The sequence below is a fragment of the Azolla caroliniana genome, unplaced genomic scaffold, assembly GCF_043228905.1.
Source record: "Azolla caroliniana isolate FFs.n. ecotype wild unplaced genomic scaffold, voAzoCaro1.0.p SCAF_2, whole genome shotgun sequence".
Taxonomy (NCBI): Eukaryota; Viridiplantae; Streptophyta; class Polypodiopsida; order Salviniales; family Salviniaceae; genus Azolla; species Azolla caroliniana.
The window spans coordinates 23,099,056-23,123,962 of record NW_028230437.1 but is presented as its reverse complement, the minus strand read 5'-3'; the positions used below and the strand labels follow the sequence as shown (position 1 = coordinate 23,123,962).

Genomic DNA, 24,907 nt, shown 5'->3' with positions numbered 1-24,907 from the left:
CCCCAAATATATCCACTCCTTTTCACATCTAGTTTTCCCTCGGCTAGGTAAGGGGGTACCAGAGTTGTGGTGCCTTGCAACTTTCACATGGGAGGGAATGTAGTTCAATATGATTGAATCGCTCAACATCGTATTGAACAACAAGCATCGAGGTTTCGTATCATGATATTCGGTTTTCCATTCATATATGTTGTTTTTCTTCCCGGTTTTGTTTTCTTATCTACAGCTGGAATCAAGCCAAGTATTATACCCTGAAAAGTTGCTGGCTTGATTGCTCACTCTCAATGCTTCAATGTTGTGTGCATCTTCGTGCAATCCAGCATTTGCATAGATATTGCTCATACACACATATGCCATAGCATCTTTCTTATTCAAACGAGTCGTGGCTTCAAAAACCTCCCTTCCAATCTCCACATTACACCACTTTTGACAAGCACCCAATAATGTTCTCCAAACCACAATATTTGATGGACATGGCAGATTTTTAACCATAGTGACTGCCATCTTTAATTGACCTGACCGTCCTAAAAGATCCGCCATGCAACTATAATGCTCGAGAGTCGGAGTGAGGCCATAATCCATATTCATTGCCTCAAAGTAAGCCTGGCCTTCATGTATTAATCCTCCATGACTACAAGCACCAAGGAGGTTAAGGAAAGTAACTAAATTTGGCTTTTGTTTTCTAGTTCCCACCATTTCCATGAATATGAGGAAAGCTTCCCGACATTCTCCAATGTGTGCACACCCGGTTATTAGAGTGTTCCATGAAATTATGTCTCGAATAGGAAGCTTTTCAAACACATCTCGAGCTTTCATAACCATCCCAAAGCTAGTATACATGTGGATCAAGGAATTACCAACAAAAACATCATTCTCCAATAGCCCCTTCCATGAAATCTCAGAATATATGTCTTCTCCCTTCTCAACGGCTCCTATGGTAGCACAAGCTTTTAAGCTACATGCAAAAGTTGCTCCAGATGGAGAAAATCCTTCCAATTGCATGTACTTCAAGCATGTTAGTGCTTCTTCTCCACATCCACATTCAACATATGCTTCAATGAGTGCATTCCATGAGACAACATCTCGGACACGCAAACTCCAAAACACTCGCTCAACTTCATCGAGACAAACGAATCTAGCATACATATCAATCAATGAGCTACCAAGAATAAGCTCTCTTTCAAGACCCACATTGACAACAATAGCATGTAAATCTTGGCCTTTGCAAAGCTCATCCATATTGCAATAACATTTCAAGACTTTAACAAATGTTACCACATTAGGAGACACGCCATCCAGTTGCATCTCTTCAAAGCAACGTGATCCTTCTTTGCAATGACCATGTTGAGCATATCCTCCTATTAATGTAGTCCACGAGATCGCATCACGAATTGGAAGATTTCGAAACACGGTTTGAGCGGATACAAAGAGGGCTCGTTTCATGTACATATCAATCAACGTGTTGCCAATCATAAGATCTGCAGACAACCCTTCCATGAGAATCATGGCATGTATTTCTCGCCCTTTCTCAATCGAATGCATGGTACCACAAGCTTTCAATACACATGAAAACGTGGTCAAATTTGGAGAAAATCCTTCCTCTTGCATCTCCTCAAAACATTCTAGAGCTTCTTGACTCAACCCATGTTGTGCATATGCATTGATCAATGATGTCCATGAGACGATGTTTCGTGCCACAAGCCTATCGGATGCTTCTTTGGCTTTCCTAGGCATGCCAAACTTGGCATACATATGAACTAAAGTGCTACCAATGAAGACGTTTGTTTCCGATAAGCCTTTTCTAGCAATCTCCGAGTATATGGAATTGCCTCGATGGATGTCATTGAGCTGAATACATGCCTTGAGTAAGATTACAAAGGTATACTCACTCAGGTTCATCAGAGAGTCCTCTCGTTGCATTTTGTCATACAAGATGAGAGCATGTTGCCATTCACCTTGTAAGGCATACCTTGAGATGAGTTCATCCCATGATCGATCTTTCGACGACCTTGGTGATGATGGCATCAGCAATGGCAATGTTGTGGATGTGGAAAAGGATGACATTGGAGCTGATGATGGCCTCGATGACGACAGCAGCAACGATGGGCGTGTCATCAAGGGCAATGCCATCATCCATGGTGAAATGGAAGATGATGATGATGATGATGATAGCAGGGATGGTGAAGAAGGCATTGATGATGGTGATGGTGATGGTGATGGTGATGATGACATTGGTGATGGAGACGAGGTTATCCAGGGCGACATGAATTGGAATTGTCCTGCTGTCTGAACAGGGAATCCAGCGAATATCTCCTCTGTCTAGTTCTATAAAGACTCGCTCCACTGGGGGGATGGAGGAAAGTCTGTGATCTTCTGTACATTCATGTACTCTGTCTCTGTCTCTGTGTGTGTCTGTGTCTGTGTCTGTGTCTGTCTCTCTCTGAAACAGGTCTCTACTAAAAATAGAGGGTCTCCAAACATGAAAAAATGTAGGGAATCATGAAGAAGTGAAACCTCCATATTTATCCATCCATCTCCACACACACACACACACACACACACACACACACACACACACACACACATGTCTACTATGAAGAGGACATTATGTCTGAGATTTATGCTCTAAATTGTAGCATCATTCCGTCTGGGAAACAATCTGTCGTGTCCCTAAAATGAGCCAACGCACAATCAGCCCCAATCCGAGTCACAGGGAAACCAAGGACCCCGAAAACGGAGTTGGCATGAGCGTAACCAAAGAAGGGTTTAGGTTGGGATAGTCCCACGTACCCACCAGTCCCAAACTATGTCGGGACCCAAGGAGGGAATTGGTCTCAGTCCCTAAGAAGGGGCGCCACTTTTGGGTTGGGACCACCAGTCCCAATCTGAGTTGGGACTTCGGAAATACCCAGTCCCACACTCCGCTACAAAAACGCCTATCTGGGTATAATGGTTCTTGGCATAATGACTCTTCACATAACCGCCTGGAAAAGTTCAAAATCCATAGTTAAGGTAACCCAACAACCACACCTTAGCTTATATATAGGGGAGCTTCTCCTCATTTTGATTCATTCCTCGATTTCCTAAGTTACTTAGTCTCTCCTTAATCTTAGTTAGCTCCAATGAGCTTGTAATACAACCTTCTTGTAAGCATCATTAAGTATTAATGATAATTAATCTTAGTTTTGGCTTGATATCTCTTCTCCCCACCATGTTTTGGGTTCGTTTCGAAACCATTATGTTTTAGGTTTATCACAATCCCAACTGGGATGTGACCCTAAATGAGTCTGGACAGATCCAAGAAGTTCCAAAATGGATTTTGCACGAGCATACCCCAAGCAAGGTTTGGGTTGGATTGTCCCATACATCTACCAGTCCAAATCTAAGTTGGGACCCAAGAAGAGAACTGATCCCAATCCCAATCCCAGTTCCCAAGAAGGGGTGCCACCCTTGGGTTGGGACTACCAATTCCAATCGTAGTTGGGACTCACAGAATACCTAGCTCCAAACCCTGCTACAAAGGGAATGCCTCCCTTGGCATAATAGTTCTTGACATAATGGCTTGGGTAACCCAATAGCCACCCCTTAGCACATAAATGGAAGAGCTTCTCCTCATTTTTGTTCATTCCTTGATTGGCAAACTCTCTCCTCCCACTCTCATTAATTATAATAGCTCTAAGGAGCTTGTAACTAATCGTCTTTGTAATCGTGCTTAAGTTATGTTAATGAAACCTCTCATTTGCCTACTATCTCTTCTCCCAACCGTGTTTTAGTCTCGTTTCGAGACCCACATGTTTTAGGTTCATCACAAGTTCATCTCATGAACATTGCCCCTCTCTCTCTCTCACTCACTCTATTCATCGGGCAAATGGCCTGAAGTGACATGCTTTCGTGGCAACGTGAGGATAACAATTGGTTGATGTTGGTTCTCTTCTAGAGACAATACAATGTGTGGCTCTTCTCATGAGATGTTCATGCTCTTCAATGCTTAGCTTTGTTTCAACGAGCCTTTCTATGAAGAATCGATTAATGCAAGAAACAAAATACATAGTAATAAAGAAGCAGTTATGAGTTTACCCATATGCCTCGGATGGGTGAAGCTATCACTTACAAGGGTAAGGTATCAATGTCCTCCAACCATAATTGGGATACATGCATAGAACTTTACGTAAATGTCAATTGAATCAAGCTCCCATATGTTCGAATGTAGATGAAACTTTGATAGCCTTATTGATGGCAGATGAAAATCAGACACTCAAATGTATTAATGATCCAAGTCCTTCACATCGACTTTCTCGAATCATGATATGGGAAGCAAGCAAAAGATCCAAAAGATACATAAAAGCAAAATTTTGTGTTCCGGTTGGATGCAAGATATGGAAAAATGGTTTGGTAGATGGGATGCAACACGCTTGCTTCATGATGCATCACTAGATTCCTCCGTAAATGAGGCCTTGTTGCAACGTCAATGTATCATGACATGGGACAACTGTGGAGGCCCTCACGTCACACATTATACTACACATGTTGCACCTAACTACAAAACCATATTCTACGCGGAATAGGGAAATCATACATATCGGTACATTTTAGAGGCCATACCATTGTCTGCCATTCAAACCATTGATTGCATGCAACTTAGCTCACATGCTTTGCGATGTGAGAGGGGGAATTGGGGTACAAGTGACGAGGGTGGTCAACTATGCATACTTTGCGCTAAACAAGTTCAAGAGTCTAAGTATCACACTTTGATACAATGCTCTGCCTTTGATCATATTCGACCATGCTTTCCACACATCTTCGACCAAACCCAATCCTTGCACGATTTCTTTCACAACCACGACATGCACTCTCAATTGCGACATTCATTGGTAAAGTTCTTGAACATCAAGCATCACTACTCACTTTTGCATGTATCATGTGAAATGTAATATTTTTGGTCTCTCATAGGCTCATATTTGATCTCGGAGTAGAATCATCTATCTATCTCTCTTTTGGAGAGTACCTTACCCTAATGGTAAACTGTTTGGACTATTCCTCCTACTTGATTTTCACACCTCCCTATTACACGATAGTTTTTTTTTTTTTTGAATGTATTGGGTGCCATCATTGAATGTAGGGGTCAATCACATGATCTTCTCTGTTGTTCACCACCAGGAAATCTTATCAACTGAGATAACAACCATCGACCTTCTGTTGTCCACCACCAGACAATCTTATCAACGGAGCTAAACAACCATCACCTTCAGTTGTCAGTTGCGAGACAATCTCATCAACTAAGCCAGAAGAGCCAACGTAGGGCTTTCTCTTTCTCTTTCTCTCTTTTGCGTCTTGGGCTTGGTGATTGAAACTTGTAGGATCAAAGTCATAATTAAACTCGGAGACAACCCAAGCAAAGCTCAATAGCATCAAAAGTCATAAACAAATCTTGAGAGAACCCAAAGCTCAAACCCTAAATTGCCATGGTCTAGGGCCTAGGCCCTCTATACATCTAAAAGATGCTAGAATCTTGAGAGAACCCAAAGCTCAAACCCTAAATTGCCATGGACTAAGGCCTAGGCCCTCCATACATCTAAAAGAAGCGGAATCTTGAGAGAACCCAAAGCTCAAACCCTAAATTGCCATGGACTAGGGCCTAGGCCCTCCATACATCTAAAAGAAGCAAGAAATCTTTGAGAGAACCCAAAGCTCAAACCCTAAATTGCCATGGTCTAGACTCTAGGCCCTCCCTCCCTCTATACATCTAAAAGATGTCTGCAACAAAACCCATAATTTTGATAGAACTACAGTTCAATCCTTGCAATGGCCTAGGTAGGCCATCTCATCTCTCTACACATTTGGAAAGATCTCTGTCTGTCTGTCTCCTTTGCACCAGATTCTCTGACACTGATACATAATACCATCTGCAATCATACATGTATGATGTATGTATGTAAAATAAAGTCTTTGGATTCTTGAACATCTCAGAAAGATTCCCTCCTCACTGCCCCACTCTGTCTCTGTCTCTGCAGAAGTCAGGGATGGAGGAGGAGGAGGAGGAGCTTGCAAGGCGAGACGTCGTGAAGTCATGGCAAGATTTGAAGCACTGCCCACATTCTCTATCCCCATCATCTGCATGGCTTCTCTCCCTTCATCGATTCCGAGCTTCAGTCAAGGCCATGGGACCTTCAGCTTCCCCACTTCTTCTGGCTTTCCTTCGTCAACCAGACCTCTCCGACTTCGCCATGGATGCTCTAGCTCACTCCATAGCCCTTTGTTGTGGCTCATGCTCCGCTCCTCCTTCTGTTCTCTCCTTCACCTTCATCTCACTTCCTGTCAGCATCAAGGCAAACCTTCAGTCTCTCTCTCTCTCTCTCTCGCACTGAATCTGAATAAATGTATGTGTACATTCATTCACACATATATGTATGCACATAGATACATATACACATGTATGTTTGTATGTACATAGATACACATACACATACATGTTTGTATGTATGTGCATGTGTATGTCTGTATTTGCATCACACTACTGAGAAGCATGGGTTTTTAACTGGTTCTAGGTGTTTTTTCTATTGATTCAACTTATTGAATTAATGTAGAAGTTTCTATCCTTGAGGAATGGATGATGGGGGTGCCATTTTATTTATACAGGGTCATGTCTCATTGTCTCTCTATTGAAAAGCATGTTTTTCATTTGTAGTTCTTTGATTCATTTTCTTACATTTCTGAGTTCAAGTAGAAGAAGTTGGGTCCTCGAGGAATGGGTGACTTTACATCGATGAGGGTGCTCATCTACGTAAATAGTGAAAGACATTATGATTTTTAAGGGCTTTTCTCTGTAGGTTCTCTCATTGAATTCTAGAAGAAAAAGATGTTTTGCTAGAGGTATAGGCTGCCATTGTAATAGATTGCCAAATGATGTTTTTTCGGTGCACTTCACAGGGTTTTGGATGTGTTGATGTCTTTACTAAATATGCACTCCTTGAGAAATAAGGTTTGTTTAGTATATTGGAAGGTATGCTTTTTGTTTTTGTTTTTTATGGATTTGCTCTGGATTCAAGTAGAAGATTGTGGCTTAAAGGAACAGAGTGCCCGTTTTAGTATAGAAGCTATTCAGAACCATGCTTTTGCTCTGCTTTTAGGGATTTCTTCCGTCGCTTCCTTTGTTCAATTCAAATTCGCCCGGGATTGAAGAAAGTTTCTAGATGATTTTCCTGTGGTACAAAGGGAACCTACATAAGCTGCCTGTATGACTTGCAGACATGGCTTCAAATTATGGGAATGAATATTTGATTGTGATACCGTCCATGTGAAATTTTAACCTATGGTTTTCAAATGAGAACAGTTTCCAACAGATCAATGAAGTGGTTTGTTCAAATAATGAGATGATAAAAATTGATATACATCTGTATAAATGTTTAAATCTACGATTCCTCTCATTTCTTAGCATCTCAAATGAAAAAAAATATCCAACAGATTAAAGAGATGGATTATGTCAAAGGAGGACTTGGTTGGAAAGTGTGGGGTGCTGCTTTGCTCTTGTCTTCAAGGCTCATCAATATCCAAAAAAGCTTCCTAAACAAACGGGTTCTAGAACTGGGTAGTGGATGTGGTCTTTGTGGATTGGTCGTAGCAAAACTTGGAGCTTCTGAAGTTGTCTTGTCAGATTGTGTGCCGGATATACTTGAAAACCTATGTGAGAATATCCTCCTCTTGCCAGCAAAATTGTATCGATCAAGTGATGATAATGATGATGGTGAGTGTTCAAACACATTTATGAAGCATACAATTACTGAATTCGATTACGTGTATGAAGGAATTGAAAGGGAGCATTATTCTGATGAACAATCTTGTGTGGTTGGAGTGCGGATGTTGGATTGGTCGCAGGATGGATCCAAGGAGATGGAAGAGGTATATATATATAATTGATACACTTACAAACTTGGTGCATGTCACTAAAATTTTGGGCTTTATATACGCATGGAACCCTTACCTCATTTTTTCCATGCTGAAGGATGCTTGTGTTTTATATGATTGAATGTATGATTTGCTTGGTTCTCTCATTGTTAGCATTGCCTTTTACCCGAGAAAAGTTTTAGTTGATCTCATATTGTAGTGATGCCAATGTTATAATATGACTGCTTTCCAATGAGTGTAAAGTTAGACCTATCACATTAAAAGTTTGTCTCGAACCAACAAATTTAAGGTTATAAAGCATTAGCTTTACCTCTACATTCCTATTTGTGATTATGATTCCAATGGGCACATAAAGGGAATGCTTCCATAATGTGCATTAGCTTATAATGCCTTGTTCACATTATACATGGCATAACATTTGAAAATGAATCGATGCCTACGATGTATAATATTGCATCTTGATATAAAGAGTTAGCATGCTTTTGTAGCAAAGGTAATCATGAGCATATTCATTATACTGATCTAATATTCTTGCTAATTGAAACATACGTTTTGACCATGACAGGAAGATCTAACCTTTCCGAGATTGACTTCTGATAGTCAGTTTGATTGGGTCATCGGAAGCGACCTCATTTATGATCAAGCCAATATACGACCTCTAGCAGTGAGTATTATTCTGTTTCCTTAAGATTTGGATTATGCTTGTTCACAGAAGCATGTCCGGTGATGAAAAGGTTCACTTTCAAAACATTTCTTCAAATAGTGCCTACCATGTTCATTTAATAACAATGTGTATGTAGAGGATGCGAGGACTATTTGAACCATACTTGTTTACTTTGAAAGTAAAACTATAGTCATCAGATTGGTCATACTTAGTGATAGGAGGCAATGTGCTCAGAGCAGCAGAAGCTAAAATTCTCATAAACCTCTTTCGATGGACTATTTGAACCATACTTGTTTACTTTGAAAGTAAAACTATAGTCATCAGATTGGTCATACTTTGTGATAGGAGGCAATGTGCTCAGAGCAGCAGAAGCTAAAATTCTCATAAACCTCTTTCGATGCACTTGAGTATGGTTTATTTATGTGATTCAGATAAGTTGTTTTGAGTGGTTTTTTTCAATTGCAACATCCTAAGCATCAATAAAGATGTTCATTCTTTTGTATATGTTTTCAAATAAACTTTTATATGTTGTTACTTTTGTGGAGAGAGATTTATTTTTCTTACTAGGAACACCAAATGAGTTCAACGAATTCTCCCTTTCAATGTAGGAAGTGATAGAGCGAAGGGTACAAAAGCCATATGGAGTAGGATTTTTTGCCAACCCTGTGCGAGAAACTAAGGAACTTGATATTTTCCTCAAAGAATTGGATATTTTGGGGATGGAAGCTAATGTGGAACATTGCACAGAGGAAGAATGGGAAGCTTGTATCACTGCATTGGGACCAGAAAAGGGAGGAGCAACACTTCATGGTGTAGACCATTATGAAGGAGGTTTTGTTGTTGTCAGTGTAAAACACAAGTGTTGAAGACAAAGAGCTAACATCTGTGTACTTGCCACGAGAGGCGGTATGATATTTGCCAAGAAAAGCATCCATCTTGGGTAATCAAAGCTTATCAGATAATAAAACCCCTCAGATCTTAGATTTTCATTCGGCCACTGTCATATTGATTAATCATTTAAGGGCATTTGTGCCTTGGCATTATTAATCCATTCTGTGAAGTTCTGAGATGAAAATCAGAGGATAAGAAATTATTCAAAATAAAGCATCAACACTTGAGCTGATCATTGAAATCCTCTGTGATTCCTTTCAATATTACTAATGATCAACAATGTAACCGAACTGATAAATGGCTAATCAGGATCATCATGTTTACATTTATGAACCTGACTACAATATAATCTCTGATCGATTACAAACTCCAAAATGATGTATTTTGGAGTGCCAAAAGATATATATGACTCATCAGTTTACACTACATGTTTTGTACAATTCTAGTGCATTCAAATCATATTCTATCATTGTCAGCTTCCCAGCACTCTGCACCGCAGATTCCAACACAGCTGATTTTCTCTAGTTTTTAAACATAGAATAAATCAATCAGATCAATTCATGCAGATGAAATACGAATTTAACATTTCAAGCTCCTTCATATTTCATAACTTAGAATAGGATTACAAACTCTAAATGTTCTAGAGAAATAGTTATTCACTTGGAAAAAGGTGTCTAACAAAAAATAAGGATAAGAACTTCTATGACTTTCCATCAAATTTGTCATACGTTTTCTCAGATACATTTAGTATTATTTCCTATCATTTAATACATCACAAGTATACAATATATGTAATATGATTCTAATGATTTCATGATTGAGAAGGATCAGAAACAATAATAAGAAAAATTCCACAAAAACTTGATTCTAAGCACCTCGTGTTTTCAATTCTTAATGAATTCTTTATTGCATCATCAACTTACATCGCCAAGGTGTCACTGAAAACAGACATCCACGGGACCCAATCACCTCCATGTTTCTTCCCTCCACTATGTCCGGAGTCATAATGCCACTCAATATCTCATCACCACCTAAAATGTTATCAACTGAAATGGGCTCATCGACATCAATGATATTATCATTAAGATCAATGATATTATCATTAAGATCAATGATATTATCATTAAGATCAATGATATTATCATTAAGATCAATGATTGCAGTAGTATTATTGACAACCTCAGCTGTATTGCTGTTATTATCGATATTACTACATTGGTCTAAATGTTTGCCACCAGGCCCTTCAGTGCATATGCAAGAGGGAAAGTTTTTCAAGTTTGAGAATCCAGTGCAAGTCACAGCTCGGAAGGTATCCGTCAGCACCAGAGAATTCCGGTTTTCATTGGCTCTTGATGACGTGGGACTGTCTTCTTTGGATGAGGTAGGGTCACTTTGTGGATAGCGAGAGCAAAGACCTAATGAGGAGCATGTTGAACCTTCTTTTGAACGGGCAGCCTTTTCTAACCTCATAAAAGAGACAATGCCGTTGCGACATAGAGGACATGGTACTGAGCCAGGTGGACCAGAAGCTTCGGTATAAGAACTACTTGTGGAGCATAAATATAATGCACATTTCGTGCACAATTCATGACCACAACCTGCAAAAAATAGTTCCAAAACATTAGATAAACTATGTTATATTCTGAGGCTTGAACAAAAACAATATTAGAGATGGGATTTAATAAAAAAGCTATATAACTTAGTTTTGCCAAAAAAAGGAAAGGTGATTTGGTAGAAAAATCAGAGTTTCAATGGATGTTCGGTAAATGCTGATAATTATAGTGGTATAGCGGTAACTATTAAAAAGAAGTGATAACTGAATGGAAGGATTTGCGGCTAAACTCACCATCAGCAGCAACTGTACACGTGGATTCTAGACAAACTGCACAATGCTCACTGTTCCCTTCTGGAAGGGGTCTTCCATTGTGTAGACCATCCTCCCTGCATTAAATTTCAAAAAGCAAAAGATAAACGACAGTTATAGATCAGTGTCTATGCGTCTGCAATGTAAAAGAGATAATGTGATTATATATATTTTTAAACTTTTAAGAGGTCTTAATGCCAAATGTGTTCCCAATCTTTAAAGCATTGATACCATTGAGCCAAACAAAAAATTCAACAAAGAATTGATGTCTTGTTTCTTGTGTTAACTATTTTAGGCCTTAAACCTAAACTAGTTTAAGGTGAAGACTGTTAAGTATCTATTGAAAAAGGAAAAGGCCTATACTAACATATTTACTGAAAGATTCTTTCTTACCTTGCAATTTTCAAGATGCTCATCAAAGGAAGTGACAAGAATCGTGATATTGGAAATGATTGCAAAGGCGCTTGAGAGTTAGGAGCTAACACATTTTCCAACCAATGCCTTCCCCAGACTCGAGCAACATCCCAAGGTATCCAACTGCAGTTACAAAATAAGGACACTACATCAATAAGAGTGATAATTACAGAAATTCTTACAAAAGACTTGGTAAAAGCCTTTCCACATACATGTAAACATTAAAAACCCAAATTGTGGAAACACATGAAGAATTGATGGGGACATGAAATTGAATTTTCATACCCATTGCAATTCAAAGCAGTTCGACTAGCGCCCCTTGAAATGAGAACCTGGAAAGAAGTGTAATTCATTCTAGAAAAAATTCTGATGTTTGAAAGCGACAATGTCAAATCCATCCAAATTATGTTCTATTACATACCTGACAGCAATGTAAGCTACCACCACATGCGGCATAGTGTAAAGGAGTGCTACCTGCACCTATTTAGATAGCAATAAATTAGAAAGAACAAAAAGTTATCGACGTGGTTGGTGATTTTCATGAGAAACTCAAAAATGTGGCAAAGTTTTTATCTTAATGGAAGATATCTACCTATTAAGTCAATAGCAGACCCATAATGAAAGGTAGTTGCTGACACATTTGCCAGCAAATCAAGCAATAGTTGCACACAATCCAGGTATCCATAGAGAGAAGCCAAATGAAGGGCAGTGATACCACCATCAGCTGCTTTACTCACAAGCTTGGACAAAGCACTGTATATACATCCACCAACACAAAAAAAAAGGATAAAATGAATAATGGCTGCCAAGAATTCAGATATATTACTCAATAAAACAAAATAAAGGGCTTATATTATCCATACAGAAGGAGTTCAAAATGCACATAATTTGCAGAGTGTTTAACACAGATAACCTTAAGGCTTCAAAAACTACCCAAATACCCGATTATTGTACAGAAATTTACTACTACACATGGGGTACTCCGGCAACTTTTGAAAACTTAGGTGTATTTTGATAAACAGCTGCTGCATCAAGTTAGGGGTATGTCCGTGTTTTGCCCAAGATACTTCCAAGAAAAATATATAAGTTACATATGATCTATTTGAGAATTCCTGGATGATGATTTTTCTCCACCCTTCGCAATGGCTCCAACGCTTCCCCATATGTATGACACACTCGGTATATGGTCAGAAACCAGAAGCCCTATGCAACGAGCATGACCATTCACAGCAGCAAAATGAAAAGCTGTACGTCTATTTAAGTAATCTGCTCTACTCACCTGCAACAGAGGATTTAAGTACTCTTGAGAGCTCTCCCCTTATAAAATCATTCATACATAACTCAAACAATCATATATAAAAAGGAATTCTATGTTTGGGGAATCACCAGGACATTATCATTGCAGTACAGAACGGAACAGAATGTGTATATGAATGAGACAATGTTGATTCTGAAAAATAAAACAGCCTTTTTCCATTGAGCATTATACAAGAGTTTCCACCATATATTTTTATAGAAAATGTGAACATTGGTCTTGATCAAGCAGGGTACAAACAGATAATATATTTTTATAGAAAATGTCAACATTGGTCTTGATCAAGCAGGGTACAAACAGATAATATAGAGGAGTGTGGCTACTACAGAGGTATTTACAAGATCAAGGTCACAATATTGTGCCCACCAATGTGTTACCCTATTTCAACTCTATCTCTACAAAATCTTTTAAGTCTTAAGCTTGTACATTAATCATTCATCTAAATTTCACATGGAGCCACATCCCACGTTTGAAAATCCTACAGCATCGACCTGACCTCTTTCTAACCATCTACGTCTGGGCATTATCATCCAGTCATTGCAAATGGGAATATTATACTTTTCTTGCCTTTTTATAAACACCATAGAATCAGCAAGTGTAGTTCATTAGAAATAGCACCGATGTTCGAGCCACCTAAGTTCCTCAAGCATCAATCAGATATGAGAGGTGAGCAAGCACCCTAAGGTGATATTTCCATCAAAAGCAAAGATCAAACGGATCATCCACTCACGTTTACTAGGCTAACTTGCCAGATCAAGAATCTTCTCAAGGTCGATAATGATCCACTAAGGTCATATTTCGTTTTTCATAATAATCATATCCTAGTAGTAAGCTATTTAGCCTTCTTTCATACATATTTGTTACACCATCCGAGGTTTCTCCTAAACTACATGTCACATCAATGTATTTTGAACCAATGACCTTATGATCGAAGCACAGTTGACACAGCCATCTTAAATTATGGCTTCATTGGCTGCACAATCTTTTTTCGCCAAACTTTGCCAGTTACTATATCATTTGGTGCACACTGGAATCCAGAAGCTACAGAAAACAGAACTCCACCACAGCCTATCATTCCTACAGCAGAAATCAAAGGAAGGACATTTGAACTTGATGAAGATACATTCACAATATTTATTCCCTGTTCACATGTCTCCTCTTCTCTCAAATAAACATTGTCTATCGCCACTGAGTTTTGACAGAAAAAATCCCTCATTTGCAAGGTCTCATGTCTTATTACATTCTTCAAGCCATAAAAATAAAACTTGTGCTGCCCCACAGAAGCCTCCACACATACGGAACCTTCAATAGGCTTGGGAACAGCTCCAATTTGTCTCTATTTTGCCCAAGAACATCGAGATACTTAGATACTAAGAAACCTCATTCAAATTCCCAGAGTATTCTTTCAATGTTACTCAACTTCTGCCATTTCAACCTTTTTGCAAATGTTTGTACGCCATTCGTTCTCTCTCCTCTCTCTCTCCAAATGAGTCACATATAAACAAAGCAGTATAGAACATACATTTGCTTTATACAGGATTAACGTTTGCACGACTTCCCAATGCCCAAATCGCGAGGCTTGCATCAATGCAGTCTGCATGAAATTGAGAAATTAAGTAACAATATAATAATCAACGAAGTAGCTCTAAAGAAAGTTCATAAGTAGATCCGAGATCACAAATTAGAGTATGGATTAGGCCATACGTACTTGCCCACAATAATTTCTAACATTAACATCAGCCCCATTCTCTAGAAGTAGGTTCACGATCTGCACAAAAAAACATAGAATCAGTGGACTATAATGGAATATCTAATGATTTTTACACAGAAATGTTTTCAGAAAAACTTCTAAAACAAGTGCTCTTATAACAAAAGAATTAATTAGTTTTTATTTATCTACTTCCAGTTAAACTGTTAAGAAAAATCAGTACAGGTTTGATCAGTATACGAGGGCTATCAGTGCCTGTTCCGTGTTTATGATTAGGCAAGGATTACTCTAGAATCCAGCCAAATGTATCAATGCAAATTCATTCCTTTTCTCCCTCATTCACAAGTTCGCAAACAGCATTGTGGAAATAGCGAAAATATCCAAGGCACTTGCAGAAAGAAAAAGTTTACATTTCATTTTCATGATAAGGCAAACATTACTGTAGAAAATAGCCAAAGGATGCAATATTCTTCGTCCGCCTTTTTTCTCTCAAAATTTTCAGAGATTATACTTCGCTTCACTGACTAGGCAATCAATTACAATTGAGAACACAGCTAAATGAATGAATCAACGGGAACCGATCCCTTGCATCATTTTTGGGGGTACATCAAGTACCTTTGAGGGCATAACAAACTCAGGGGTATTTAGAGAGACAAAATAATAATAATTACAATAGAACAAGACCATAAAATTAAAATAAAAACTAGCATGATCTATGTGACAAATAAAAGATAATGATTATAATTAAGAAACATAACCAAATAACAAAAACAAATAAAGATAATGATGTTAAATGAGAACATAGCCCAATCAATCAATTAGAAATCTGCAAGTAAATACCTCATTATGGCCCTTAGCTGATGCAAAGTGAAGCGGGGAATTAAGAGCCCCAAAGGTTGAGTATTTTGCCAGCAGAGGGTTGAGCTCCAAAAGGGCGCGTGCTTCTACAAGATCACCGTCACGGGCAGCAGACACCAACCGTTCACCTGATGCTGAACATCCAAATGAATTCCCCATCGCTATTTGGAGCCAATTCAGTAGCGAACATTTAAATTTTTTATGATTTTCTTGTTTGTGATTGCTTATATAATAGAGTTTCTTATTTGACTATTAGTTTCCTGAATAATAACAGGTTTTGTAATCGAAAAAGGGTTTTCAAATGCATACATATATACTGGGGATTCTGATATACAAATCTTAGGGTTCTGATTTAAGTTATGGCCCCTTACAGGAGAGAAACAATAATATGGATTAATCTGTTCCTCTGAATAAAATAACTCGAAACACTGCTGTGTAGTTTTCTGTGTTCCTCTAAAAACGTTAACTCGAAACACTGCTGCGTGGTTTTCTCTGTTTCTCTGAAACGATGTCAATGTTTCCTTTGTTTCATTCGAATAATATCTTGAGGTTCTGATTTGCATAGAGTAACAATATTGGGGTTTCCCTTGTTCCTCTCGATCAATATTATTCAAAGCATATTAGGTCTCTTCTATTTCCCTCAAACAAAATTAGGTTTTCCCATTGTTCCTCTCCAACTAAATCAGGGCCCATCTCTCTTAGGCAACTTAGGGTTTCGGATGTACGAGGAAAAACAATAGTGGGGTGTGAAACAGTATCAGGATTCAAGCTGCTTCTCTGAAAACAGTATTAGGATTTCTTGTGTAGTCTGAAAACAATATTAGGGATTCCTCTGCTGCTCTAACCAGAATACGGGTTTCCTTAATCCCTGTGAAACAGTTTTAGGGTTTTCTCTGAAGCTATTGAGACAATATTTTGTATTTAGGGTTTCTCATACAGAGCTTCAGGGCAAAAAAGATGAATAAGAGTGCAATATCCTTCTGTTTCTGTAGGAACAAGGATTAGGGTTTCTATGTGTCATCCTGTGTGAGACAATAACTTGCAGCTACATAGGCTTAACATAAGTACACTGATACCATTGCATAACTTTCCATTGTACTACACAATGATACCTTTCTCTTAATTAGAAATATGTATGTATGTATGTATGTATGTATGTATGTATGTATGTATGTATGTATGGATGGATGGATGGATAAATGGATAAATGGATGAATGGATGCATGGATGCATGGATAATGACTGTATGTATGAATGCATGTGTCTGTGTGTCTCTATGTATGGAGATTGATTGATTGTATGTATGTATGTTTGTTTGTATGCTCACTAATTGGAATCCTCCACATGAGTTGAAAACCTAGCCTATTCTAAGGAGGGAAGCCTCCCATTCACACTCAAAAGACATAAAATTGTGAAAACCCAAGTTCGATCCATGCCACCACATAGGCCACATCTCATGGAGCTCAATTAATCTCCCATGGACATTAAAAACATATCTATCTATCTATTCTTAATCCACGAATGCCTTTCCACATTGGTAATGTCGGCACATCGACATGTATGTATGTATGTAAGAGACATCTTCAGGAACATGAGTGGCACGTATGGATTGGTCAATGGAATACACACTAAACTAGCATAATTTGATTTACACTATGGCCAAATCCATACTTGAGTGGTCTTAGACCTTAGTAACTTTCATGTGTGTGTGTGTGTGTTTATGCATATGGATGAACATATGTAGTATGTACCTAAGTGGCCTCAGTCAATTTTCATGTCAAGATACATAAGCAAATGCGATTTGAAGACCTAATTAAGATTGTTTTGTGAAGGAAGGTCTTCAAAAGCATACATGCCACATATTGGTTGGTCATGGGAATATGGGATGATAATCCAATTGCAAGTTGTTCTCCACATAATTTTGGTTTAGATTAAGTGGTTGTAGGAGGTCTTCCCAAACATGTGGTTCAGATATTTATTGGTTTGTGAGGATGTTTTCATCGTACACTATATAATTAATCAAGCTAGAATATTTGTTTACATGTCAACATCTTGTAATAGTGACACCTATGATGTGAAAAACGAGCAACAATTGTATGCTTTATTTATATATACGTTTTAACCAATTGTACATGAATTAGAAATAGTTTTATATATGAAAATGGGTGACATTTTAAATTCACCCTAACTAATCCATTATTGGTCATTTCGCTAGTGCAGTTTGTTCTTCACCATCATTGTAAGTTTGGTTACATTGGCAACATGAATTTTCCCTAATAGTAATAAAAGTGGAATGACTAGCTTGGTTGGTTTGTCTATTAATAGCATGGGTTTAGTACTGGATATGTCTCAATACAAAACTTGTTTCAATGAGGTAAAAGTGTCATTATGCACACTACTAAGCCAATAATTCATTTCTGCCACGAGGGTGATTGTGAATCCATCCTAAATCATTGCATGAAACATCGCCCAAAAGTACATTCCCCTTGCTAACTGTTTTGCATTACCCAGCTTCATGTGGCCCAATGGTTAAGTTGTGAAACCACATTCCAACCTAATGAAATTGAGGTGTTGCCCTGAACATTTCTAAAACCATCCTCCACCAAGCATTTGATCTATGCATATTCCACCAATTGATCCCCATGTTCTTCTCCTACGATGAGGGAAGAAGAAACATTTACATTGATCCATTTGTAGTGGTTCTGAACCCTTTAATAACTACACATTGAGCTAATACATTTACATACCATAAGCATGTTCGTGTGAAGACCAATAATGGTCTTATGATGTATAGCAGTAACTCATGAAATCAAGATCATGATTTCAAACCTAATACTAGTTGGGATATTTCACATACATTCATGTCAATCCATGGTTTTCTCTTCTCCAAGCGCACGGAAAGTAATAATTTCTCCGGAAAATATGACTCACTTTTTATAACCAAAAATAAAAACTGCCTTCCTTACACAATATTAGCATAAACAAATGCCAACATTGACAATGCATTTTTTTAACCCATTGCTATAGGCATAGGCTTCGACGATCCTGTGCACTATAGATTCCTCAGTAGTCATGTTTGATGACAAGATAAAGGGGAGTCTGAGAAACAAAAAGGTATTCACTATCCAGGCTGGTCAACCAAGCACATCCATAGCTGCATAGCCAACAAAAGTAGACTAAGAGGTAGGATTCTGACATCACATTCAATGAATAGCATACCTGAACATCAGACATTTATCAACAAATTGCACAATCAATAAGCAAATGTGCAAATTAGCTGCCAGATACAGTACCACATCACAGAGAATTGTGATTGCAACATAGTGAACAAGCAACAAACTCAGTTAAATCAGATGAGAACTGTTTCTGGTGTAAGAGGCCCCTGAAGGGGTTACCAGGGTGGCAATGGTACACTTTACCAGAGGTATTCAACAAAGACCATTCATCTGTTCCGACTGCCAAAAGGAGGGCACATCTGGAACCAATTGCGAATTTAAGAAGCAAATGTTCTATATCTGCCCGATGCAGAACCACAGGACAGACTTGTGGTAGCAACATGCTGAACAAACAGCAAGCTCAGGTAAATCGAATGAAAACCGTTTCCGAGGAGCGGCCCTGGACAGGTTTTCCACTTTAACAGAGGTACTCAACAAAGAACATTCATCTGTTACAACTGCCAAATATAGGGGCACATCCTGAACTGATGCTCGGACCTGCAGAAAATCCACAACAATAAGGACAAAACAACCCACTATATATAGAGGATCAAATTACCAGTTATGGCAACCAAGGGCAAGATAACAAATATTAAACTCTTGACCTATGACCGATCATGCATGGCGCAAATACACTAAACTAGCTCCTGTTGCCTCTGCCACCTTCACCTTAGTATCCAACATGCTTAAAGTGTGAATGGTCTATCTTTGCCAAGATATGAACTATAAATTCTATTGATGTCCAACTTCACAGTTATTTTGGGCATATTCTTGGGCTTTTATGCCCTCACATCCACCTTGCCACAAAATGTGTACGACATCTCTCCGGTGATTGCAAAGGAACCTCACCTCTTTTTCCCCTCTACACACCTCTCAAGATTCTGACATTATCCATTCACTAATGAAGATACCCAGACACATTACTTCCCACTTGCCACGTCCAATTCAAAACTATAATGATTAATAAGGGAGATGCATCCTACTGGGTTAAATTCAGAGGGCATTGAGTGAAGCAACTGTCGTGCCTCATCAAATTGCCCTGTGTGCGCAAGAAGATCTATCATACAACCATAATGTTCGATTGTCGGTGTAACATTATAATACTCTTTGGTCATCATCCTGAAAAAATTACGTCCTTCATAAACAAGACCCAAATGGCTACAGACAGACAAAAGACAAAGGAACGTCACTGCATTTGGTTTTACACCTTGTTCTTGCATGTCTTTGAAGCACCCGACAACTTTACTGAATTCGTCACACTTGGAGAAGCCCTCCATCATTGCACTCCAACTCACCACATCCTTGTCTTCTTCCATTTTATCAAAAACAAGAAGTGCATCCTCAAGGCATCCACACTTCGCATACATATCAATGATAGTATTCGCAATCAATCTATCCATTTCACAAGCTTCTTCCATGATATGAGCATGGATTAACCTCCCTTGTACTAAGGCGAACATAGTGGAACATGCTTTTAACAAGCTTACAAATGTTACATTGTCAGGATCCATACCCTCTTGCTGCATGTAGTAATAATAGTAAAGAGATTCCTGACCACATCCAAGCTGAGAATATGCGCCAATTATAGAATTCCATGTCACTAAAGTTCGTTTCTTCATTTTAATAAACACTTTACATACACCTTCAAGATGGCTACATTTCGTGTAAAGATCAATAAGGGCATTCTCAATAATTATATCAGTTGGATGATCACACTCTATAATATACAAATGTATGAATTTTCCCTTGTCCAAATCTCCAATGCATGCTCCAGCTTTAATAAGGCTAAGGTGAGTTGCTGTATCTGCAGCACGCCCTTTTAACTTCATTTGAGTAAAAAGCTTAAGTGCTTCATAACCATTTTGCCCATGTTTTGTATATCCTGATATCATTGCATTCCATGTAATGAGACAAGGGTCCAACACTCTGTCAAATACTGCACGTGCTTCTTTAACTCGTCCAAGATTTGCATACATGTCGATGAGACAACTTTGGATGAATGAATCATAACCAATATCATCATATATTATGAGGTTATGTATCAATCTCGCATTATCAAGAGCATTTAAACCAGAGCATGCATTTAACACACTGACAATGATGACTTTGTCTGGCTTAATACCATCTTTTTGCATTAATATAAACAGCTGTAGGGCTTCTTCATTATAACCATTTTGAACATAGGCAGAGAGTAATGCACTCCACGATACCATATCACGGTTTATTGACAACGCCTTAAAAATCTTGCAAGCATCTTCTATTGCTCTGCATTTAGCATACATACTAATAAGTGAGTTTGCAACAAATACATTTGAATCATATCCATCCTCAACAATATGCATATGGATAAGCTCCCCGTGTTCTAATGCAGACATTTGTGAGCATGCTTTAAGAACTGCAACAAAGACATGTCCATCACATCTGAATTCAGACATTTTCATTTGTCTGAATAACTCTAACGCTTTTGCCTCCTTTCCAAGTGCTGCATGCGCCAATATGATAGCACTCCATGAAAACTCGCTCTGTTCATGAAGTTGAGAGAAGATTCTTTGTGCATCTAACAAGTTTCCACATAGAGTAAATAACCGAATTAGGTGTGTACCGAAAAAACTACTTGTTTCCAATCCACATCTCTTAATGAGAGAAGATACCTCTTTTCCAGATTTCACATCTTTCTTCCTAATGCAACTTTGTAAAATTGTCATAAGAGCATTGGCTGGGATGTCTTCTCCACATTTTTGTAGCTGCTTTATAATATTTACAGCTTGGATTATCTCTCCTTTATCACAAAGACTATGTATCTCATGCAAGGAAGTTCCCCTGCATATGAATTGAAGTGGAAGATGTTATATCATGTTATCATGATCCAATATACATGCACACACATATACACATGACGTACACGTACACATGCATATGGACCTGGACTCGGACATCAAGATCAACATATACATAATACATCTGCAAATAAATGTGACATACACATGATTGGGCCTGTGTATATAAAAGCTTGTTTGTTTAAAACCAAAATTTATGATGACATGGCATCATGCCTAACCTCAATACATCATGTTATAAATATACAACTTCAGAAAAGAGATCATAATCTTTCTCTCTTGCAGGCAACATGTTACCAGAACTCTATGTACATACATATACCTTTTTATTGTGATACATTGAATATTAGTACTGATGGAAAACCTCAATGTGACGTGAAAACCCACAACAAGAAATATTTACAGCGAGATGCTCAGTAGGTCACAATAACACGTACACATACATATGCATGCACGTGCAAGTCCATGTACAGACAGGGTACAGACATATGCATATACATAAAATGCATTCATGTTTAGAGTGTATAATGTCTTCCTAAAACGCGAAAAAAGAGAAAGCATGAAGAGGACTTTATATTTCTACCTGTTCTGCATCGCACGCTGTCTAGCTTTCTCTTGCAGTGGAGCATGTCATATCCTGATGATGAGAGAGAGAGGGTTATGCAATCTCAAATCATCTTCTCATTGTCTCTGCCTCTACAGACTGAATTCCATGTCATTAACAAAAGGCACATTTGCCCTGAGGTGAAAGCAATAATCCCCCCACCTCTCTGCTATCTCCCTAAAAGAAACCATCTCCTCCATCCTTGCCAGCCCCCAGGGGAGGGAGGATCGATTATCTCTCTTCATGGGGGGGAAGAGACCCACTGCCATTCTTCATTCAGGCTGTGTAGCCAAATCCTCTTTTCCTGTGGGATTTTAGGGTTTAAGGTTTAGGGTTTAGGGTTTAGGGTGCGGCCAAATGCAATATAACAAAGAAGTAACATAAGATGTCCCCCATGGGGCCTGGGTACAACTGAAAAGCCTTCTTTTAACTCACTCACTCTTGGCTCGCCCAAGTCGGAGTGACGACTAATTGTCGCGTGGCAGTGCATACATACCTCAATGTGCCCGATGATAGAAGATATTATGCAAAACAAATAAAAAAAGAACACACACACACAAAGAGAGACAGACAGACAGACAAAGAGAGAGACAGAGACAAACAGACAGAGACAGAGAGAGAGAGACGAAGAGATTGACTATGATCGCCACGAATGTTGCTTATCACAAGTTGATTGACAAACATAAGTGGTTGGAAGAAATGGTTATAAAGATATGGGGTTTTCATAAGCCCATTCATTACTTGGTGGTTTCATGTGATCAAGGCAGGTTGGTGTTCTCGATTGATGCTACGAGCCAAGGTATTTATTTGGAGAGTTATGGTTGGAGCTTTACCATTAGGGGATGCATTAAAAAAAAAGAAACATTACTAAAGGATTGTGTTTCTTTTGTTCAGTGGAATTGGAACATATTAGGCATCGATTTATTTCATGCCCAATGGCAATGATGGTTTGGAGGTGTATCGGTTTAGTGTGGATGTCTCTAACAGGAGTAACTCTATCTTCCTTCAGTTGGGTTTTTGCACATATGAAGAACAATGAACTGATGCCTCATTTTCAAATTATATTTTGAGTTCTTGAGGTATTGGGGGCTATGGTTCAATTGGAATATGCGGAATGCCTTCATTTTTTATTTGCAAGTTGGGGTGAGAAAATATGTTCTAAAGTTAAACGGACTTCTTTTGTGGCAATTGACAATGCTAGAGAAGTCACGAAATCTCAAACGAGAAGAGAGAGAACTTTGCAAGGTCACATATCATCATACTCGCCATTTGAATTGGTGTGTAGGGTGGCATTGAGTTTGTTGTCGTAGTATTCTTTAGATCCCTAGATAGAAGGGTTCTATACTTTGTAGTAAGTTAGTCATGGTGGTGTTTTTTTCTTTCGTAATGAAAACCATTATTTACGAAAGAGAGAGAGAGAGAGAGAGAGAGAGAGAGAGAGAGGGTACAAAGCAATTAGTTGCGAAACTTTGGTTTGGTTTGCATTATAGAGAGTTTGAATATTAGAAGCGAGGCGAAACTCGAATGAATCTCTATAAATTGATTTCAGGTTGGTTTGCATTATTAAAGTCGAGAGAGTTTGAATATCAGAAGCGGGGCGAAACCCGAGTGAGTCTCTATTTGCTTTCTAATTGTGATTTACTACAACAACAACATGGCACATGAAGAAAGAAGATGTGTGTGCAAATTTGGCTTGCTGTAAAAGGGGAGAATCGAGATTTAGGTGGTGTCACATGTGGGTTGCATGAATATTCCATCTACGTGAGCCGTGTTCAGATTGATAGAGACAGACATGCAATAATCGTCCACATCACTCAGACCGCATCTGCCATTTTTTGTCCACTGACCACCCCCAATTTTGAATGCCACGTTTTTTTTTTCCTTCTCAAAAACTTACACGCGCAACATGATGTTGCTACGAAAAGCTGCATGAGTGTGCATACCCAAGCTTCACGTGAGACCTTACATGACAGAGAGGAAAGGCATTAATGGAACTACGGGAAAAACTTTAGGGGTGTACTCGCAAGGTGTTCCTTTCATTTCTAAAGCATGCTTGCGCCCCCCTTATGGGAGGGCCGATCCTTTCTGTATAACGGGAGGAACGGTTGTCCACTAATTGATGGTTGGATCTACTGATTCATCATCAAACTAATGGCACGATATGGAGTTCGCGATGCGACAGATCTACGAAGAGAACTTTTCCAATTGCGTATGGTTTCACCAATGTGCTACCTCGAGTATGAGAAGACGTTTTTGGATATATGGTCCACTTGGATTGGACTTGTTGGAGGCGTTGAAGATGTATACTTCAAGATGGAAAGATTCAAAGCAGGGCTAGATCCATATTTTCAATATGAAGTGCATATGAAGTACCCAAGATCTTTCCATGATTTGCTTCGAGTATGTCAAAGTTATGATCAACAATTGAAGAAGTTGTTATTCGGTGAAGCATATGGATTATCGGCGTCATATACCATAAATCCAAGCTATAATAATTGTGGATCGGTCATGAGCCAACAACCAGCCTACTTGCAATGTCCGATTCAACAGGTTCCCTCATATCATTATTCTAATTTTTGGAGTTATAATGATGTCTATGAAGGTGATTCCAGAGACAATGAAGAAGAGGTGATGT

The 24,907-nt window shown here is 38.6% G+C and overlaps 4 protein-coding genes across 5 annotated transcripts; 1 reads left to right on the top strand and 3 right to left on the bottom strand.

Moving 5' to 3' along the window:
• Positions 1-216: 216 nt before the first annotated feature.
• LOC147867664 (pentatricopeptide repeat-containing protein DOT4, chloroplastic-like) lies at positions 217-1,734 on the bottom strand. The gene has a single exon (XM_087315733.1). The coding sequence runs from the start codon at positions 1,732-1,734 to the stop codon at positions 217-219; it is 1,518 nt and encodes a 505-aa protein (XP_087171859.1).
• Positions 1,735-5,936: 4,202 nt separating this feature from the next.
• LOC147867663 (protein-lysine N-methyltransferase rrg1-like) lies at positions 5,937-9,784 on the top strand. Of its 2 annotated transcripts, XM_087315444.1 has the most exons (5): positions 5,937-6,326; positions 7,462-7,741; positions 7,850-7,896; positions 8,468-8,566; positions 9,175-9,784. In XM_087315444.1, the coding sequence occupies exons 1-5, from the start codon at positions 6,021-6,023 to the stop codon at positions 9,430-9,432; spliced, it is 990 nt and encodes a 329-aa protein (XP_087171570.1). In that variant the 5' UTR covers positions 5,937-6,020; the 3' UTR covers positions 9,433-9,784. The 2 variants fall into 2 exon arrangements, with proteins under 2 accessions (XP_087171570.1, XP_087171569.1); XM_087315443.1 differs by having other exon boundaries at positions 5,941-6,326; positions 7,462-7,896.
• A 554-nt stretch (positions 9,785-10,338) lies between these two features.
• LOC147867662 (E3 ubiquitin-protein ligase XBAT33-like) lies at positions 10,339-16,696 on the bottom strand. Its single transcript, XM_087315442.1, has 10 exons — positions 15,599-16,696; positions 14,759-14,818; positions 14,573-14,644; positions 12,827-13,014; positions 12,328-12,488; positions 12,157-12,215; positions 12,021-12,067; positions 11,715-11,858; positions 11,304-11,398; positions 10,339-11,055 (listed from the first exon to the last, which is right to left on the bottom strand). The coding sequence occupies exons 1-10, from the start codon at positions 15,773-15,775 to the stop codon at positions 10,361-10,363; spliced, it is 1,698 nt and encodes a 565-aa protein (XP_087171568.1). The 5' UTR covers positions 15,776-16,696; the 3' UTR covers positions 10,339-10,360.
• A 2,175-nt stretch (positions 16,697-18,871) lies between these two features.
• LOC147867661 (pentatricopeptide repeat-containing protein DOT4, chloroplastic-like) lies at positions 18,872-22,479 on the bottom strand. Its single transcript, XM_087315440.1, has 2 exons — positions 22,252-22,479; positions 18,872-21,651 (listed from the first exon to the last, which is right to left on the bottom strand). Exons 1-2 carry the CDS (start codon positions 22,260-22,262, stop codon positions 19,752-19,754), a joined length of 1,911 nt encoding a protein of 636 aa, XP_087171566.1. The 5' UTR covers positions 22,263-22,479; the 3' UTR covers positions 18,872-19,751.
• Positions 22,480-24,907: the final 2,428 nt, after the last annotated feature.

Excerpts from the sequence above, each read along its gene's own strand:
- LOC147867664 (XM_087315733.1), bottom strand. The coding sequence starts at position 1,734 with ATGCCTAGGAAAGCCAAAGAAGCATCCGATAGGCTTGTGGCACGAAAC.
- LOC147867663 (XM_087315443.1), top strand. The coding sequence starts at position 6,021 with ATGGAGGAGGAGGAGGAGGAGCTTGCAAGGCGAGACGTCGTGAAGTCA. Across the intron at positions 6,327-7,461 it reads CACTTCCTGTCAGCATCAAG|ATTAAAGAGATGGATTATGT; the intron begins GCAAACCTTCAG and ends AATATCCAACAG. Across the intron at positions 7,897-8,467 it reads GATCCAAGGAGATGGAAGAG|GAAGATCTAACCTTTCCGAG; the intron begins GTATATATATAT and ends TGACCATGACAG.
- LOC147867662 (XM_087315442.1), bottom strand. The coding sequence starts at position 15,775 with ATGGGGAATTCATTTGGATGTTCAGCATCAGGTGAACGGTTGGTGTCT. Across the intron at positions 14,819-15,598 it reads CAGCTAAGGGCCATAATGAG|ATCGTGAACCTACTTCTAGA; the intron begins GTATTTACTTGC and ends TTTTTTGTGCAG. Across the intron at positions 12,068-12,156 it reads GTAGCTTACATTGCTGTCAG|GTTCTCATTTCAAGGGGCGC; the intron begins GTATGTAATAGA and ends ACTTCTTTCCAG.